Source organism: Bactrocera dorsalis, chromosome 3 (genome assembly GCF_023373825.1).
Source record: "Bactrocera dorsalis isolate Fly_Bdor chromosome 3, ASM2337382v1, whole genome shotgun sequence".
NCBI classification, from domain to species: domain Eukaryota; kingdom Metazoa; phylum Arthropoda; class Insecta; order Diptera; family Tephritidae; genus Bactrocera; species Bactrocera dorsalis.
The window spans coordinates 56,771,299-56,790,675 of NC_064305.1; the positions used below are offsets into that span (position 1 = coordinate 56,771,299).

General features: G+C 39.5%; 1 protein-coding gene across 1 annotated transcript; it reads left to right on the forward strand.

Moving 5' to 3' along the window:
• The first annotated feature begins 7,606 nt into the window (after window positions 1-7,606).
• Window positions 7,607-10,636, forward strand: LOC105223045 (uncharacterized). Its single transcript, XM_011200643.4, has 4 exons — window positions 7,607-8,202; window positions 8,273-8,459; window positions 8,522-8,638; window positions 9,027-10,636. Exons 1-4 carry the CDS (start codon window positions 7,770-7,772, stop codon window positions 10,009-10,011), a joined length of 1,722 nt encoding a protein of 573 aa, XP_011198945.2. The 5' UTR covers window positions 7,607-7,769; the 3' UTR covers window positions 10,012-10,636.
• The last annotated feature ends 8,741 nt before the right edge of the window (window positions 10,637-19,377 follow it).

The following is a 19,377-nucleotide window of genomic DNA, read 5'->3' on the forward strand; positions in this document are numbered from 1 at the left end:
TTTTTTCTCGTCTTGTTTGTTTGCTGCTCTTTGTGCTTTTGGTTTCAATTATTTGCTCATGATGTTGTTGGCGGAACTAATTTTTGTGGATTTGAGCTAAAACAAATACAAATGCATGTGTAAAGTAGCACGCCAATCCAAAAAGGTGTATATGTACATATCGTTGACACAGTAAGCATAAATGTCGGTTGTCATAATCTCTTAGCAAAGAAGAAGAAGAGAGACCGACGAATGTAAATTTTTATTGTAAAGTTATTTGTGCGAAAACTTTCATTCTCTGCTTTCTTCTCTTCATTTTTTTCTTCAAAATCTATGTCCTTTACATTAAAGTAGCCCCCCCCCAAGGCCTCAATACATATGTTCCAACGTTTTTTCCAATCCCCGAAATAGTTGTTAATGTTAATTCTCGGAATATCCTTCCATGCGCGCAGCGTTTCACATTTAATGGCTTCAATAGCTTTGCACAAGTAACGCTTAACATTTAAATAGTATCCCTTGTTGACAGCTTGGCTGGTCGGAAGGATTTCGAAGTGCATCATACTTCGATAATCGAAGAAACCGGTCAACACAGCTTTGATTTTTGACATACTTTCACGTGGTTTTCTAGGCATCGGCTCACCTTTGCCACGATATTCGGCCGATTGATCTTCTGTTTCCGGGTCGTAAGCATAGATCGAAGACTCATCGCCAGTAATAATACGTTTCATGATATCCTGGTAGTGGGAAAGCATTGTTTCACAGACGTTAACGCGATGCTATTTTACGAAAACCTTGATTGATATTGCTACCAATCGTGTTTTCACTGTTTTTAGAACTAAATGCACTTTCAAAACATTTTTCACTGATTCTTCCGACATTCCAACGATGCCAGTAAGATTTCTAACTGTTAAACGTCGATTCTAAAGCACTAATTTCTTTATTTTATTGACGCCTTGATTAGCAGTTGATGTTGATGGCCGTCCTGGACGTGGTTCGTCGTCAACGCGTTCTTGACCCTCTTTGAATAATTTGTACCAATCAAATGCACTCGTTATCGTGAGATAACAATTACCCAAGGCTTTTTCCAACATTCTGAACGCTTCGTCACCAGAAATTTGATTCCGCACACAAAATTTAATTTAAGTTCATTGTTGAATAATTTCACTCATCGTAAAAGTCGTCGAATGCGCTTATGTACCATACTACAATAAGACTAAGTTCTGTCCAAAATAATTCCATTATTTTTGCATAAATGATTTTCCTTATCATTACATGATCATGATCCGGTTCTGTTTAGTAGGTGGATAAATAACCGCCTCCCAACCAAGCTTTCAGAACGTGAGGTCTGGCGTTGTCCTGATGGAACACAATTCCTCTCGTTTTGACCAAAGCTGGGACTATCTGGTTGATTGTTGCCTTGAGACAGTCAAATGGTTTACACTACAGGTTTAAATTAAGTGTTCAGTTGTAGGAGAGATGCTCATAAGCAGCACGTGTGAAACCCATGCATTTGTGTGGATCTTATTTAAAGAATTCTAAAAAGTTTTTTGTTTTTCATTAGCTAGTCTAACAGAACTCTCTGAGAAGATTTTTTAGGATCGTATCTTTTTAACTCTTATAAAATGTGAGATTAAGCCATCTATTGCAAACACAAATTTTTTTGATATATCTTATATCTCCCTTCCACTTTATAGTATTGCTTTGGAGTTGGGTTTTTACCGCATTCATCTCTAATACTTGCCGTAAGTTGTCTTCATTAGCAACTATCTTTTAGAGTTACAAAGATCACACTGTTCTAGTTTTTGAAGCTTTTTAAATATTTTCTAAAGCACCCATATTTTTTTGATGAGGTATTTATTTAGTCATCCATCGAGGAGATCAGTCGCTATGTTGATTACGACAAAATGATCAATCTTCTTAACATTCTTTCCAGTTTATACTCCTTGGTGATTAGATTATCTGATTAAGAGATTTCCAAATTTGAGCGTCATAAAGAGCAGTGAAGTTTTTAACTATAGCTGGCAGACATCTTCGAGTTCTCGGGTGTTAGGCATCAATTAACCTTCTGTGTGATTTTGCTGCTTTTTATATTTCTTTTGTAATTTGCGTAATACCAACAAATTGATATATTCAGTTTATTAATTCATCATGAAACTTTGAGAAATGTGAATGTTGTTATGTTTCGAAACTTAAAGTAACATCTTTCCTCATATGCAAGTTTAATGCTGTCAGGCCACTGTAGTGTACTCAAAGTCGAGCCAACACATAAATTATGTAGACCACATTCTTTCTCGTGGTTCCTCCAATAAATGTGGTTATTAACGAATTACATTCAAAGCCCCACTTTCTAGTGATCACTTTCGAGTACCTCCTTCGAAATTTAATAAACGAGAAACCTCGACGCCAGCAGAATACTATTTTTGTAATACCCTAACTAGGTTACACAGTGAAGATACAAATAAGTTATGACTACAGGTAAACGATATTTCGAGGAAAGCTATGTTCAGATTGTGCATTTAGGAGATCTGTTCGCTGTTCCAAGGGAAGAACCGTTGTGACTGATTGATTTTAAGGTCATAATTACCATCATCATGAACCACGTAGCATTTCAGAACTCCTATTTACCATATTTCCATATATAGAGCTTATGTAAGTTACTTACAAATTAAAGAAACTACATATGTATACACTTTTCATAGTGGTGTAATTTTTGTAGTTTTGTAATGTCCAGTTATCATCGAATCATGCGTTGTCGCAAGATCCATTTGACCCTAGATCGTTTGTAAGAGATCCAGTGAGCTCTTTACACTCAATAAGGCTCCAACTAGTTCTGTGTGCTTTAACAGGCCATTTGACTATCGGCGTCCACTCTTTGAGGTTGAGAATCTTACCGGATGCCAGCTGCAGAAGCTGTTTGGAAGAAAACGAAGTGGAAACATCTCAAAACTTCTCTCTTGATTGTCCCGCGCGTGCGTGAACATGGCTTAAAGACTTTGGATCTCATACTTTCAGATATTCCAACGCGCTGGTGGAAATTAAACGCCTAAGGAAAATTTAACTACTAGACACTTTGCCGACTTATAAAATCGGATACAGAAGTTTTATTTTTATTGCTTTACAGGGGACTGCATAAAGTAGTCCAAGTGCGATAGTCATTGTCCACGTCTCCGCAACATATAACAGGACGGGAATAATGAGGGACTTTTAGAGGTTGGTCTTTGTTGGTCAAGAAAGGACTTTACTTTTTATTATCTACTTAATCTGAAGTAGCAGTGGAAAGGGGATCCTGTGTTGGATTTCAAGGCTAATATTGTTGTTGATTCCAAGATAGACGAAATTATGTACGACTTCAAAGTTACTGTTACTGTCAACAGTGACGTGTGAACCAAGTCAGGAATGCGTTGACTGTTTGTTTCGTTTTATCCTCGTTCATAACCATACTCAAACGCTTCGCTTCGTTAAGGCCAATGATCTCAATATCATCGGCGTATGTTGGCAGCTGTACACTATTATAGAAGATGGTACCTGCTCTGTTTAGTTCTGCAGCTCGAATTATTTTCTCCAGCAATAGATTGAAGAAGTCGCACGATAGAGAGTCTTTCTTTTCTGAAACCTTCCTTGGTATCGCACGGCTCAGAGAGGTCCTTCCCGATCCTGACGGAACTTTTGTTGTTGCTCAAAGTCAGCTTACGCAGCCGTATTAGCTTTGCGGGAATACCAAGTTAAGACATTGCGGCATAAGGCAGCTCCTTTTCGTGCTGTTGAAGGCGGCTTTAAAATCGACGAAAAGGTCTTATGTGTCGATCTTGCTCTCACATGTCTTTTCAAACATTTGGCGATGGTGAAAATCTGTTCGATAGTAGATTTTCCAGGTGTAAAGCCACACCAATAAGATCCAATCAGATGGTAGGCACTGGGCTTCAGTCTGTTTCCACTCGACCTGAGGCTTACGAGTATACCATGGTAATTACCGCAGATTGTGAGGTCCCTCTTTTTGTAGATTGGACAGAGCACACTTAAAGTTCCAATCATAGTGCATACTTTCGTCCGACCGTATTCTACAAAGAAGCAGATGCATGTACCTTGTCAGTTCTTCGTCGTCGTATTTGAATGGCTCAGCCAGAAATCCATCGGCCCCTACCGCTTTGTTGTTCTCAACAGCTACAGCGGTTGCCAATTTGATCTCTTCATGATTTGAGATTAGATCACCTAAGTCAATGTATGGTAGAATGCTAATGACGGCTTAACTTACTTTGTGTGATATGAAAACATGGTTTATATCTATCCGAGACTTACGTGAAATATTGAAACCTCGATATGAACACTAAGTCCTAATACACTTTTGGTTCACGTGTCATTTGGTTAAAAAAATCGACCGGCAATTTTATGGGTCATATAAGCAACACATGGCCTATGACTTGGTCATATTTCATCGCCATTAACAAGGATAACTGTTGACATACCAAGCAAACAAAAAAAGACGAACACCTATACACATACATACACACATAAGTAGAGCGCGGTTAACGCAAAGCCTACAGTGCTAAGACCGTTAAGACAGCTAAGTCGGCGCTAAGGCGCAGCTGCGTTGGTAAGTTGGGTAATAATGGCAGCTTCCCGTCATTTGCTCAACGAGTGTAAAAGAATGAATGAAAGAATGTCCATACATTGAATTCTATACATCACATAAAGGCCACACATGCAGGCAAACAAATGAAAGTACGAATGTGTGCATGTATGTGTGCTTATGTAAGCGACTCCTTTTAGTATGTGTACATGATGTGGTAATCATAGTGGATTTGCTGATAATCTCTGATTTATCTTAATGCCGCTTGCCAATGTAATACAATACGCCGTGCTATAACGGTGCAGCAAAAACATAAAAGAACGAAGAGTAGCAAAAAGACGTTGAAGGAAAGCTGAGAACTTGCGAAAGCGAAACGAAGACCTGAGAACAAGAACGAAAACTATTGTGCAAATATGTGAACAAATAAATTTGTTTTGCCGCCGGTCCTGGACGGGGGGCGGGGTGAACGCTTTAATGTATTGGTATGCACACACACGCAAACACAGATATGTATGTGTATAGGTTGCTCGTTAATCGGATGTACGAAAAGTGGTGTGCACACAAAATTATGGGTTGTTTGCGTTATTTGGTAGCAATTTGGTGCATTTGATTTCGAATTCTCCACTTTTTTTGAGCTTTCTAATCGGAAGCTTACTCGCATCCTTCTGCTGGTTTGTTTGTGTGCTTTGTTTGCATTGACGCTCTTGCGTATGTGTTTAACGTAATCATTCCGCATACGATTACTGGTAATAAAATAGTTAATGAGGGATGAAATGAAACGCAAAGCTCGGTGGGGAAGTTGACAAATTATGGGCAATGAATTTATATGTGTCTGTTGACAGTAACTAAGTAGAAAATGAATGCTGCGCGGCTGTGAAAATGCGGGAAGAAATTGTTTATTAACTCAGCCATCAACTGGAATGGCTTATTTATCATGGACGAAGAAATGTGCGATTTGCTCTGCATGGAATTATATTCAGTGATATTTTTGAAGGAAAAGTTTGACAAATACTTCTGTTTTGCATCGAATAAACAGTTTAAAGAGGTTTCGATATTTACTTGAAAACAAAGGATTAGCAGAGTGTAAATTCCAAGATCCAAACTATAATTATCGTCTTCTTCTTCATTGCTGGCGTAGATCCCGCGTTATGGCTGTCAACAGTGACGTGAGTGCCAAGTCGCGAGGGCGACGACTGTTTGTTTGATCACAGGAGATATTTCGTCTTGCCCTGGTTCACTGCCAGACCCATTTGCGCTGCTTCCTTGTCCAGTCTGGAGAAAGCTGAACTAACGGCGCGGGTGTTGAGGCCGATGATATCAATATCATCTGCATACGTCAGCAGCTGTATATTCTTATAAAAGATTGTACCTGCTCGATTAAGTTCTACAGCTCGAATAATTTTCTCCAGCAGCAGATTGAAGAAGTCGCACGATAGGGAGTCGGCTTGTCTGAAAACTCGTTTGGAGAGATGCTTCCCGATCCTGACGGAGTTTTTGGTGCTGCTCAATTTAGTATTAGTTTTGCGGGGATACCAAGCTCTTTTTCGTGCTGTCGAAGGCGGCTTTAAAATCAACGAAGAGGTTGTGTGTGTCGATTCTCCTTTCAAGGGTCTTTTCCAAGTCATAGCTACACTGATAAAGCCCAATCAGTTTGTTGACGGTGGGCTTCAGTCTTTCACACACTACACTCGATAAGACCTTATAGGCGATATTAAGGAGGTTCAGATTGAGAGGAAATTGGCGCATTTTGAGAAGTTCCTCTTTTTGTGCATTGGGAAGAGCACACTTAGGTCCCAATTGTCGGACATGTTTTCATCCGAACAGTAATCCATCGGCGGGTAAGTGCTATTTGAACCTCATCAAGGTTGGGCAATGGAACTTCTATTCTATCGTCATCGATTGTGGAATCGAGTTAGCCATCTCCTGATATTACATTTTCGCTGCCGTTCAGCAGCCTGTAGAAATGTTCCGTTTATGTAATTTTGTAATTCAATAATTTCTTCCTGTATTTCTTCAGTAACAATTCGATAATCCATGCTAAAGGGGCTACGAATCATTTGATCAACTTTAGCTCCTTTGGTATTCTCTGGGAAGTAATAATTGAATTCTTCAATCAACATTTGTAAATGAGTTAATGCGTTTTTGTAAAAGGTGATCCATTTCGAGGTTCCATACTTTTTCAAAGAAAAGACACAGAAACTTCAAATTTTTATTATCATTGGACAAAACATTCCTTGGCATTTTTTGTTTTGAAGATTATTTCTTTCAAATGTTGGCCGGGGCTACGTCTAAGAGTGCAACTTTCCATGACTCGTTCGAGCATTTCGATTGGTAAATGGCGAAGGACGCGCGTGGTGTTATGCTCGTAGGTCTGAATCGAAGTTGTCTGCATAGACGTTAGGTTTTACATATTCCTACAGAAAAAAGTTCAACGGTGTGATAACACACGATCTTGGTGGCCAATCGACCGGTCAAAAACGTGAAATTATCTGCTCATCGAGATGTTCTCTCAATAAATTCATTGACTGATGCCTTATGTCGGAAGTGGCGCCGCCTTGTTGGAGCCAAATGTCGCCGAAAATCGTATCACGAGCTTCAGTCAAATCCGAATTGACTCTCTACGGTCTTCGCTTACACTCTCTGCTACGACTGCTATATTTTCTTCACTGCGTGCTAGACGTGGTCTGTTCGCTCGAATATTATCCAAAAATGAATCCTGGCTCTCAAGATGGGCGATGGTCTGGGGAATAGTACGGCCAGTAGGACAATTATTTTGACCCTACGTTGAGCTAAGCGCGTAGAACATACTCGTATTCTTTACAGAATGTGAGTTTTCGTAATAAAGTTGAATGAATCCTTAACGTTGTTTAGGTGTAAGTGATGAAATGCCAAACACTGTCCAAAATAATATGATCGCTTAACACAACTCACACGTAATCTGTCGAAAATAGCTACGGAAAAAAGTACCTCAGCTTGGATCACCCTTTAAATGTAATCCCATTTACTCAGCAGAAAAGCATATAAATTTAAAAGGCGATACAAACGAACACGGGAAATAACCCACTGGCTTTGATCGATCGAAATATATCAATATTAATATCTTAGATATCATATCATGTATGTGGAGAAAAATTCCCCACTTTTAGTCATTGATAGCGCAAGCGTATCTAAATAAAAGCTTATCACGCTTGACTGATCGCCACCAAGCGTGCCGAAATAAACAATGTATAAACAGTGCACTAATGAGACTTTCAATGAACGGACTTGGTCGAGAAAAGAGGTGAAACAAAAATTACAGTTATTCAGTATGAATTTCAAAACTAGTTACGATAGTGAAACCCGTATATGGAAGAGTGAAAGTGTGGAGCAGCTTTTTAACCCAAACAAATCCATTGGCGCCATTGCCTTGTATATGCTTCGGAGCAAGCCACGGAATGCCGTTTGCCAGATCTCCGATTCAGAGGGAACCGAGCTCACCTACGGCACTGCTTGTTCGTATGCCATAAGTGTGGCGTCATATCTGAAGGAACTTGGACTAGGTTGTGACGATGTTGTAGGTATTGTCGGTCAGAATACGACGTTGCTAATGCCGGTACTTGTCGGTTGTTGGATTAATGGTACACCTTATAATACCTTGCATCCGATACATGAAGAAGGTATGTTCCACATACTGTACATATGTATGTATGTATATGAGAGAACTTTTCATTATCGTGTGATTTTCAGATGATATTCGACTGTTATTTGCTCTGACGAAACCAAAGATCATTTTCTGTGATGGTGAGGCGTTCCAAAAGATACAAAGTGCTACCAAAATGTTGAATGCGCCCATTTACACTTTGTGCAATCATTTGGAAGGCGTGCCACGGATTCAAGATATATTGCAACCAGTGCCACTGGCAGAATTATATCAGTGAGAAAACTTTTATTTTTACTTATATATAGAAGAGAATTTCATTTACTATTTTCTTATAGAGCTGCTCCGCTCAAATACGGAGCCAATCAAACCATGGCCATCATACCATCATCAGGTACGACAGGGAAACCGAAGGCTGTTTGCAGGTCAAATTGTAAATTATTGTCTGAAATTGGGTAAGAAGAAGAAGAGGCGTATAAAAATTTAGTTTGTGTAAGAATGTTGGTCTAGCTTTGAGGACTAGTCTAATAAGATTCGTTTAGGCTTTGGACAGAACCAAAGTTTTTTTTCGGGAGAGTGTTAATCCCAACGATGTTCAGCTTCAAATTAATTCCATTTCATCTAGCGGAATTTTTCTTATACATAATCTACGAAATTTAAGTGTTTAAGAGAAGTAAAATTGAGAGTTTAGGTACTGTAAATATAGGAGGTCTCAGGTACGAGACGCGGAGGTCTCAGGCCGGACGTAGTAATTTTATGGAGAAAATCATATATTACGTTTTTAAAATGAAACTCAAAATTTAAATCGTTTTGCCACTACAAATCAAGCACTTTCCCTTTTAGCCATACCGATGGTTCATCAGTTCTATTTTCGTTTTCATCACCGGACTGGGGAACCGGCATTTTGTTGATAGTCGCGAATGTGCTGTGTGGCGGCACACGTATCATCACTACAAAACCATACACGCCCGAATATCTTCTGGAAATTATCACGAAGTACAAAGTAACGAATTTAACCGGCTCGCCCAATCAATTCGGAGATCTGGCACAGTTGCCGGGTTACACTGCGGAGGCAATGTCCAGCGTGCGTGTCATTGTGATGGGAGGTTGTCATGCTCTATCTTCTGTTCAGACAAATATAAGAGCCAAATTGACACACGGAGTGTTGGTGAACTCATACGGAACTTCAGAGATTGGTGGCATTTCATTGAATTATAGCGATTACAAAGTCGACACTGTGGGCCGTTTATGGGGTGGTGCGCAGCTGAAGATAAAAGAACGAGTGCCTGATGATGTTCAGAAATTAATGGGTCCCAATAAAAAGGGCGAAATTTGGGTGTATACGCCTACAAGTTGGATGGGTTATTATAATAATCCAGAAGCAACCGCTGATATTATGGATGCTGATGGTTGGATCAACACCGGTGATATCGGCTACATGGACGATGAGGGGTTTCTACATTTAGTTGATCGCAGCAAGGATATTTTAAAATATATGGGCTTTCACTACTCTCCACATGAGATAGAAGAGACTATAGTTTCCTTGCCAGATGTTCTAGATGCTTGTGTGTTTGGAGTCTACGACGACAAAGAGGGGGACTTAGCTGGCGCTGCTGTAGTGATAAAGCCTGGTAGTACACTTACCGAGTCGGATATTACGAGTTTTTTGACAGAGAAACTGGTGGTGAAGTACAAACAGCTCAATTATGGAGTCTTTTTCGTGGATACGATTGCACGAAATTCTAACGGCAAACTGCTGCGAGCAAAGATGAAAGAAATTTGCTTAGAAATTAACAAAGAAAGAGGATCAAAGGTTTTGCAGCGTTGATATAAAAATAATGTATTTCTAAAACAAATAAATATGGACATATTTATTTATTTATAATAAGTAAGGAAGCGTTAGGCTTTAACCGAACTTTTATACTCTTGTAATTTGCAAGGATCAAATCCGGAATTAATTATATAAAATATACAATAGAGATATGGTTGGTCTTTTTGACAGCTGTTACTTGATTTATACTTAGTTTAGTTTGTCATTTCGTAATAAACATACTAACATCCGCACAACGTTTGCGCTGCGTCCAATAATCGGTCGACGTAACCGCCTGGCAGAGTGAGTAATTTGAGCAACCATGAATCGTTTTCGCACCACGTTTACTGTAGAGGGTAATGCGCTTTCTTAGAGACGCCGTAGCAGATTATTGAAGAAGAACCGAATGAGATTAACCGCGAGCGGGAGCAGCAATGGGAGCTGTGCCCATTGTGGAAGACTTAGCGGAAGGATCTAGGTTTAATAAAATCCAGAGTAAAAGTCAAACGAACGTTAATGAGCAAAAAAGAGACGACCACCGATCCCGATTTCCACAAGAATATTTTGTGCAGCGATGAAGCTCATTTTTGTTGGAATGGGTGTGTTAATAAACAAAATTGTCGAATTTGGAGTAATGATAATCCACAAGCCATTGTTCAATTTCATTTTAAGGGTTCATCCTCAAAAAGTCACTATTTCTCTATCACAAAGAATTTATGTACTCGTATAATGACTTTTTCGTGTCTGAATTTTAATATGTTGTATCGACGACCTTGGTTCTAAATGCTATACAGCCGGCGAAACAATCAAATTATTGAAGGAAACTTTTGGTGAGTGCATTGCCTCGCGTTGTGAGATGTTGTTGAAGATTGTTATTTAGTTTGGTTTTGGATTTCCATTGAGAAATCATAATTAATTTTAACAATTAAGATGTAGCCATTTACTGCACCTATGATTTGGACCGAAACAAAGGATCATGTAAGTTATTGTTATTTTTGTTTGACTCAGAGAAAAGGCTTACAACCAATTCCAAACACACTACGCCGCATCTTGTCTTCGATTATTAGTTCCATCCCACATATTGTCGAACTGTCTGCGGTAAAGCCTCCAAATCGATGGCAGTAGATTTGTATATCTGAAAGACCAATTCTCCAAGCTTAGAGAGCAAAAATTAAACAAGGAATATTCGTATACGATCCACGAAATGGCAACTGATTAATAACAAAGGCTTTAAATAAAAACTGAATGATCAGGAAAAACTAACATGAAATGTTTTGTGAACGGTTTCCAAAATTTTGTAGAAAACTATAAATGGGAAAATTACAAAGAATTAACAAATGAACTTATAATGTCATATGAAGCTTTGTGGTGTAATACTTTCCTTTAAATACATAAGATAGACTGCAAATCTTTGTGGTAAATTTGGGTGCTGTGACTGACGAACAAGGCAAGGGTAGCACTTTCAGGGAAATGAAACGCAGTAGTAATGCTAGCAGATTATTGTTGGAGACTTAAAATTTTCCATTTAGAAGCTAAATATTCACGAAAAACATAAGCTTTTTTTGTAAATGAAGCAAACATGTCCCTAAATGTAGTTAAAATTTTTATTAAAAAAAAAAAAAAAATTGTTGTTCCAAAGACTACATGGATTATCGGTCGAGATATTAAAATACGGTGGCTAAAAACTGACAAAGTGCATGCATCAGCTTCTTCGCAAGATGTGGTCGGATAAAATCATGCCCAACGATTGGAATTTAAGTGTTCTCTGCCTAATCCACAAAAAGGGGGCCGCACAATCTGCGAAAATTACCGTGAGATAAGCCTAATTAATGTCGTATATACGGTCTAATCGAGCGTAGTGTGTGAAAGTCCCTCTCCGAGCCGTTCGATACCATGCGAGGTTTCAAACAAAGGGACTCCATACGGTGTGATTGCTTTAACCTATTTCTGGAGAAGATAATAAGAGCTGAAGAGCTAAATAGAGAACGTACAATCTTATACATATATACGTAAGAGTGTACAGCTGCTGGCCTACGTCGATGGCCGTAACAACCGTGCCGTTAGTTTTGCTTTCTCCAGCCTGAATAAGGAAGGGTCTAGTTGTGTACGAGGACAAGACAAACTATCTCCTGCCATCTAATGCGACTTTGAAGTCGTAGATAATTTCGACATGGACAACGATATCATCTGATGAGTCGGCCTTAGGGTTGTTCGAGCGAAAAGATTTATGCGGAAGATTTATGGTCCTTTGCGCATTGGCAACGGCGAGTACTGCATTTGATAGAACGATGTGCTGTACGAGATATATGTACGGCGATGTTGACATAGTTCAGCAAATCAAAAGAGAGCGGCTGCACTGGCTAGGTCATGCTTCCGGATGGAAGAAAACACTCCAGCTTTGAAGGTTTCCGGCTGGACCTTGTATCTCGAATTGTCGTCAATTAGCGAAAAGAAGAAACGAGTGAAGCGCTGTTATTAACTCTATAACCATAACTGCGTAAGCGTTGTCTACGCCAGTAAAGAAGAAAACTACGTGTCTAAATAAATCCTTTATATTCGGTTAAACAAGTCGGTAACATGGGATGAAACCGGTATAGGCTTTCGCCTAATCCTAATATATATATACAGAATAACGGCATTCTCTGCCAAAAATGGGTGACCTGGCTAATTCAACACATCCACTGCACTTTGAAATATATAACTGCAACATTAAGATTAAAATCCATCAGTGACTCTGTGTAGTCTATAAGTCTGATCGAAAACGCGGATTTTGGGAATGCTTAAAATTCCGATTACTTGAAGACCTGCTAAGCTTAAATTATATATTTTGTCTGAATGTCTGAAGCAGCTGAAAGTAAAGAATAAAACCACTTCACCAACTACAGTATGGGCTTCGAACACCAATGTTACCAGATCTTAAAATATAATGTGAAAAACCGCAATGAAATGGAGTAGATATTACTTTCTCTGCTCATCTACACGCTTGGCACATTGCCAGTCATTTGCGGCGGCGAGTGACAGATTGCAACCACTTGATGCTGCCGCCACTTGGCACACGGCGTCTGCCTCATATGTAATCATTACTTTGGCAATATGTGGTCTGCGCTACCTGATACTGGCGCCAACTTACACACGTGATTCTGCGGCAACATCCAGCCGAGTCCGCAAGAGCACCACACCCATGCACACATACGAAAGTGCCATCTGGGTGTGACGTTTGTATGAGTGAATATTTCGCAATTCCAGCGTCGTGATAAATGCAGTCATCATCGAATTGTTAAAAAATATCATTCGCACAATGCATTTAAAGTAATTAAGTGCCGTTGCTATTGCCAGCGCCCCAAAAAGAGAAGGCTGCCTGGAATCCAGGCGTGATGTTACTAGGTACTTCGCCCGCTGTTAAACTACTGTGTCTGCTTCTGTGCTCTGTGTGTACTGTCATCCCTGCGGGCGTTACGTCGCCTGGTGGATAATTGCGCAAAATCGCGCTGTTGCGTTGGCAACCCTGACACAATAATCGTGTGATGCACCAGTTGTTGTTGTCACTAGTGTTGCCATTTTACAAAAACACAACTATGCAGTCAATTCAATTGTTGTTTCGCCTTCAATTGCCGCCTTACAGGTGTAGAAGCGTGTGACGAAAGCGAAGGGGCGGTTGGCGGATTGGGTATTGGAAGGTGTGGGGCCTGGAATTACTGGCAGTTTTTACGCTTCGGTGCGTGAAATTAATTAAAAGATTTCTGATTTTCATACTTTTTCGTTTGCGCGTGCGTCTGAAAGCAAAAATATGGCAGTAATTAATTCGATTGCAAGAATAGCTTATCAGAACGGAAGTTGAGTAGTTACTTACATATGTACGTGTGTATAATTGCAAATATTTACAGACTTAAATAGTTTATGGTATGAATGAAGAAATGACAAATCATGTACTAGTGCAAGTAATTCTGAATGTTGGTTAAAGTTTCAATAAATAAAAATAATTTTAACTAGTTTCTAAGAGCGAAGAGCTCACTGGACCGCTTGTAATTTATGTACCTAGCACATTTCGCCGACAAAAGTGCTAAATATTCAGCAAGTTCACGTAAGGAAAAGCCATTCATCCACAAAACACAAGAAAAATCTGGGTTCCGATTTTCTCTCATTCTGCTAACGGTGACTTTATAGTTCTAGTACTAGACTAGTTCTCCGCTAAAGTGGAAAATCCTTAATGAGCTCAAGACTACTCAAATATATGTTCACTTTTGTGAGGAAGTACATCTTCTGCTACCTTAATTGGAGCCGCTAATCTGCTTTAACAACGTTGTCATGAAGCTTGAAACTGGATGTGATAGACAGCTCCCAACAACGGAACCTTCACCAGCCTTCCCCGCAGAACTTCGGCCCAACCTATAACACTGCGACGTGATGGTGAATATTGTGAAATTTATATGTCTGGCTCTTTGGGAGGGAGTTATTTCGAGATGATGATGCAAGGAACGTTTAGAATTCCAAGCAATGGAAGTGAAACTCTCAGTTTTAACTGAATAATGGAACATATAATAACTTAAGTGGTTCATTAATTTTTCATTCATTCATGATTATTCTTGATGCCTTATCTCTGAAAACATATGTACTACATAGAGGCCGTGGGAATGTTAGCAAGTAATTGTTATCAGTTCGGTTGATAACATGAACAAAGAAAAATGCAATATTTGTACACCTTGTGAGCAAACTCGCTTGGGGACGAAAGCAGTGAGTATTAAAATGCTGAGTCATTCAGATAATGTTAGAAGAGTGAGTCTTATCAGAAAACATATGTTTAACAACGCGCATTAGATGCAACAACAACACCATAAAGATAACAAGCAAGGAAGAGCTAAGTTCGGTTGCAACCGAACATTTCATAATCTAGCAACTTTCAAGAATCAAAGCTGGGGAAGAACCACATAATTTTTATGAAAACATTACCGTTTAGCTCATCTTCGAACTCGTCGCCACCTTTTTTTTGCCAAGGGACACGTATACCAAGTTCCGGTATGGCGGACGGATGGGCGGATGGATAGACAGACCTGCGAATTTCAACGTGTTTCGTCATCCTGATCATTTATATATATATATCTTGATTAGTTTTAGGTGATACAAACAACCGTTAGTTGAACAAAACTATTATACTCTGTAGCAACATGTTGGAAGAGTATAAAAAGGTGGCGGCAATATTAGTATTAGGCAAATAAAACGTTAATAAGTAGCATTAGGATGAGTCGCAGCTAATAAAGCGTACGCTTTACCCAGCTGGGAGTGTGTGCGTTTAAAATTTTCTTGTCTTTACTATATTTGTTTACTCTATAACTCTTGTGAACTGAGTTACTAGTGATTTTAGTGTGTCATAAGACTGAGTAGATAAATGCCGCTTATTTTATGATAACCTACTGTTATTTATCGGCTGAATTTATTATATTATCATACGACCATCATAATATTAATTCAGTATAATCTTATGTAATAAACTCAAAGTCCATTCGGCATAACTTACTCAAACGCAGCGAATAATGTTTTCTTATTGACCTTGTAGAAAGTAATTATTATCTCTTTCAAATTACTTATAAGCAATAACAAGCAGCAAATTTAATCCTTGATTCATACGCATAATAGGGTGATTCAAAAAAAAAATTTTTTTTTTCAATTGGTACTCGCAAAAATAGGTTGCTAGACACCTCTAAGAAAGCCTCTCCAAATATGAGTCTTTAATTGTAACGAGAAAGTTCTCCGCCTAACAGTTTTCAATTTTTTTTTATTATCAGATCGAAAAAATTATATCTCGCTTCCGACGGCTTGAAAAATATCTTCTTAATTAGGTTTTGTAGGAAATGGAATGCTCTAAAATATGGTCTCTTATGGAACGACTGAACCAATTTTGGTGAAATTTTCAGAGAATGTTCCATGTGGATAGGGGAAGGTTTAAAAATAAAAAAACCTGTATGCCTTTTGTGAGAAAAAGTCGGAAAATTGGACAATTCCAAAAAGTTAATATTTTCCATACAAAATTTTGTTTACAATTTTTTTGTTTTGTTTTTCAATTATTTGAATCGTTCAAATCTGTCGTTTGTTTCAAAAATTTTTGAAAATTATTCAGTGAAAATGTTATGTGTGTTGCAAACAAAGTGATCGAGTACTCCCAGAATGCGATGACATACGTGCGGTATTATACGTCGCGGTCAATCAGCAAGCGATCGTTACGATGTCATAGCAAGACTTTCAAGCAAGAGTTTCGATGGACTTTATTTTGAAGCAACGTACGATATACGTATATACGTATATATGGTGTTGTTAGATGCTAGATGTACTCTGTTGAGTTGCAAAAGAGAGGTTTGCCGCACGCACACATTCTTCTTTGGATGGTCAAATTGATCAAATTGATGAAATCATTTCTGCGGAAATTCCTGATATCCACTCTATCGGCGTCGCTCACCAGACGACAACGGTAGAACATTCAGCATTCAATTTAGAAGAGTGAATGTCGAAGTTGACAACACATAGATCGTACTATATTCACCATTATTGTCTAACTCACATTCAAAACTCATATCAATGTTGAATATTGCAGTTTGGTGTAATCGATAAAATATGTTTGTAAGTACTTTACCAAAGGAAGCAACATGGCGGTTATTGGTCCAAAGCACTTTGTAAGATATTTACTTTTGCCGACTGCTTTCCGACTGATGTGCGCCTTGCAGTTAATTTGGAGAATGGCCAAGGAGTTTATTTCAACCCAGGAAATTCAGTACAGCCAGGGACACACCGCTAACAACAAAATTAACATTTACGAGTTTTTGATAAACTATCGTCAGTGATCCGTTTGCGAGGACATTCGGAAATACCTCGATATTATGCATGGAATGCATCGTCGAGGAAATAATTACGCAGAAAGCAAGGCCAACCAGTAGATGGACATCCAGGTGTCTTCTCAACTGATGCCTTAGGATGAATTTACATAATCCACCCGAAAAACGACGATAGTTTCTACCTTCGATTTCTATTGATAAATGTACGCGGTTCAACTTCATTTGAGTCATTGCGTACTGTGAATGATACGGTGTGTGCAACTTTTTAAGAAGCAAGCCAGCAATTACAATTGCAGGAAAATTATAATCACTGGAATGCAAATGCCTTCAAATCCGCGTCTATTATGGGATACGAAAAATGGCATTGTCGAAGACATTTTACATCGTATTCGCTAATAATTAGAAATGGGTCAATTCCAGTTGATACTTCCGGTAGTTTGCTATCAATTCCATCTGCCTCTTATCAATTCACGAAAGATGAACTCATCACGAATGTTCGGACATTGGCCAAATTATCGTAACTATAATTCCTTAAGTGCACGCGAAATGTTAGCTGCCAAAAATACCGTTGTTGATGACTTAAACTGGAAGATTCAAAGTCAAATTCCGGGAGACTTGCGCTCATACAAATCGATCGATCGTCTTGACAATGAAGACGACGCCGTGAATTATCCAGTGGAATTTCTAAATTATTTGGAAAGACTTGGTATGCCACAGCATCATTTGCGTCTCAAATGATTTGTCGTTATTATGTTTCACAATCTGCATTCGCCGAAACTGTTAAATGGAACCCGACTGATTGTGACACTGCTATCGAATACAAAGGGGCAGAATGCTTGATTCTTCCAAAACATGTTGTTTATCATGCTCCGTTACATTGAAAAATAAATAATCATAAATTGAACTTTCTTTTCATTTCAAAACACATAATTTCACGCAGGAAAACGGCTGCGGGGTCAGCTAGTTTATTACATATAACGATTTTCGATATTCTACCAAACTTTATATCGAATATGTCAGTTAATATGTGAGATATCTTCCCAAGGTAGATGTTTTAGTGCAATTAAGAAGATTTTCTAACCAAAATGTGTTCTAGCGCTGAATATGATTGTAATTACTCTAAAATGCATATCCCTAACACAGATAACGTATTATACCTTAGCCTAAAAGTGAATGGATTCAAAAAAATATACAAGCTAGGAAACGAAAAGCGGTGTATTCTTCTGATCTTCCGGAAAGGCAGATGAAGCAACATTAAATATGATCCGAGATAAATTAAATGCACTGAGTACTGTCAATCGACTTCAATGGATTTCCAAATCTCCCCTCGATATGTGCCCAAGTAGAACATAACATAGATTTACGAAACCAAAAACCAATTGTTTCTATTGATCGGGTAAAACTGCTGAAGATAATAGTACAATGAAAACATTGCCAGTTATTTGGCCACACATGAAACTCTTTGGTAAACAATCTGAATGTTAAAAACCAGAGAATTAGAATTAGAATGAAAGTTGAGGAATGCACTGCGACCTTTGGTCTATTGTGCCCTCTCCTGGCTCACATTGACTCACTCAGCCCCAGCGCATGAATAAAATCCAGCAGCTTGCCGGGTGCTAGTGAGGCAATGTGATCCCTATCCGGACACATCAATCCAAGGGCCTTTGTTCTGCGTGTCCAGACTGCTGTGCAGTCGATCAGCAGGTGCTCCGGGGTTTCAGGCTCCCTATCGCAGAACCGGCAACTTGCACTAGAGGATAGGCCCATGCTATGCAGGTGCCTATTCAGTTTGCAGTGGCCGGTGTACCACGCGACCAGTAACCTGAGCTTGTTCCTTGGGAGGTTTATCACAGTTTTGAACCTTTTCAGGTTGTAACCCCCCATTAGCAGCTTGGCATGTCTCATACCGCGAGTTTGGTGCCAATGCTGCTCCCTGCCCTCTACCTCTTCCTTACGGAGCAGCTCTTTCATGGCGTGGGGGCCCACCCCCATGAAGGGTTCGGGTCCCACCATCCTGGTGGAGGCTGCGGAGCGGGCGAGCTCGTCGGCCAGTTCATTGCCGGCTATTCCTTTGTGACCAGGCACCCAGATTAGGTGTACCTCGTTCTGTTCTGCAAGGCTATTCAGCCTTTCGCGGACTCCTGCACTAGTCGCGATTTGATCTCATAGGAAGAGATCGCCTTTAGCGCCGCTTGACTATCGCTGAGGATCGCTATTCGCTCATTACGATAGTTGCGATGGAGGTTAATATCGATACACTGGCTTATTGCGAAAACTTCTGCCTGAAAAATGCTAGGGAACTCTCCCATGGGTATGGAGAGCTTAGTGCGTGGGCCTACAATCCCTGCGCCGATTCCCTCTGACATTTTAGAGCCATCGGTGTACCACCTTAGCGTGCTATTCCTCAGCATCAGTTCGAAGTTGGAGTCATCCCATTCGTCTTTACTGCCAAGGGTGACCTTGAATCTTTTCCTGAAGTTGACCGTTTTTGTAGTGTTATCCCTCGGGAGGAGGACCAATGGTACGCAGCCACTTATCATCTCCATCCTCCGGGATGAGATTA

Coding starts and splice junctions, on each gene's coding strand:
- LOC105223045 (XM_011200643.4), top strand. CDS start 7,770: ATGTATAAACAGTGCACTAATGAGACTTTCAATGAACGGACTTGGTCG. Junction 8,460..8,521: donor CCACTGGCAGAATTATATCA/GTGAGAAAACTT, acceptor ATTTTCTTATAG/AGCTGCTCCGCTCAAATACG. Junction 8,639..9,026: donor AAATTATTGTCTGAAATTGG/GTAAGAAGAAGA, acceptor TTTCCCTTTTAG/CCATACCGATGGTTCATCAG.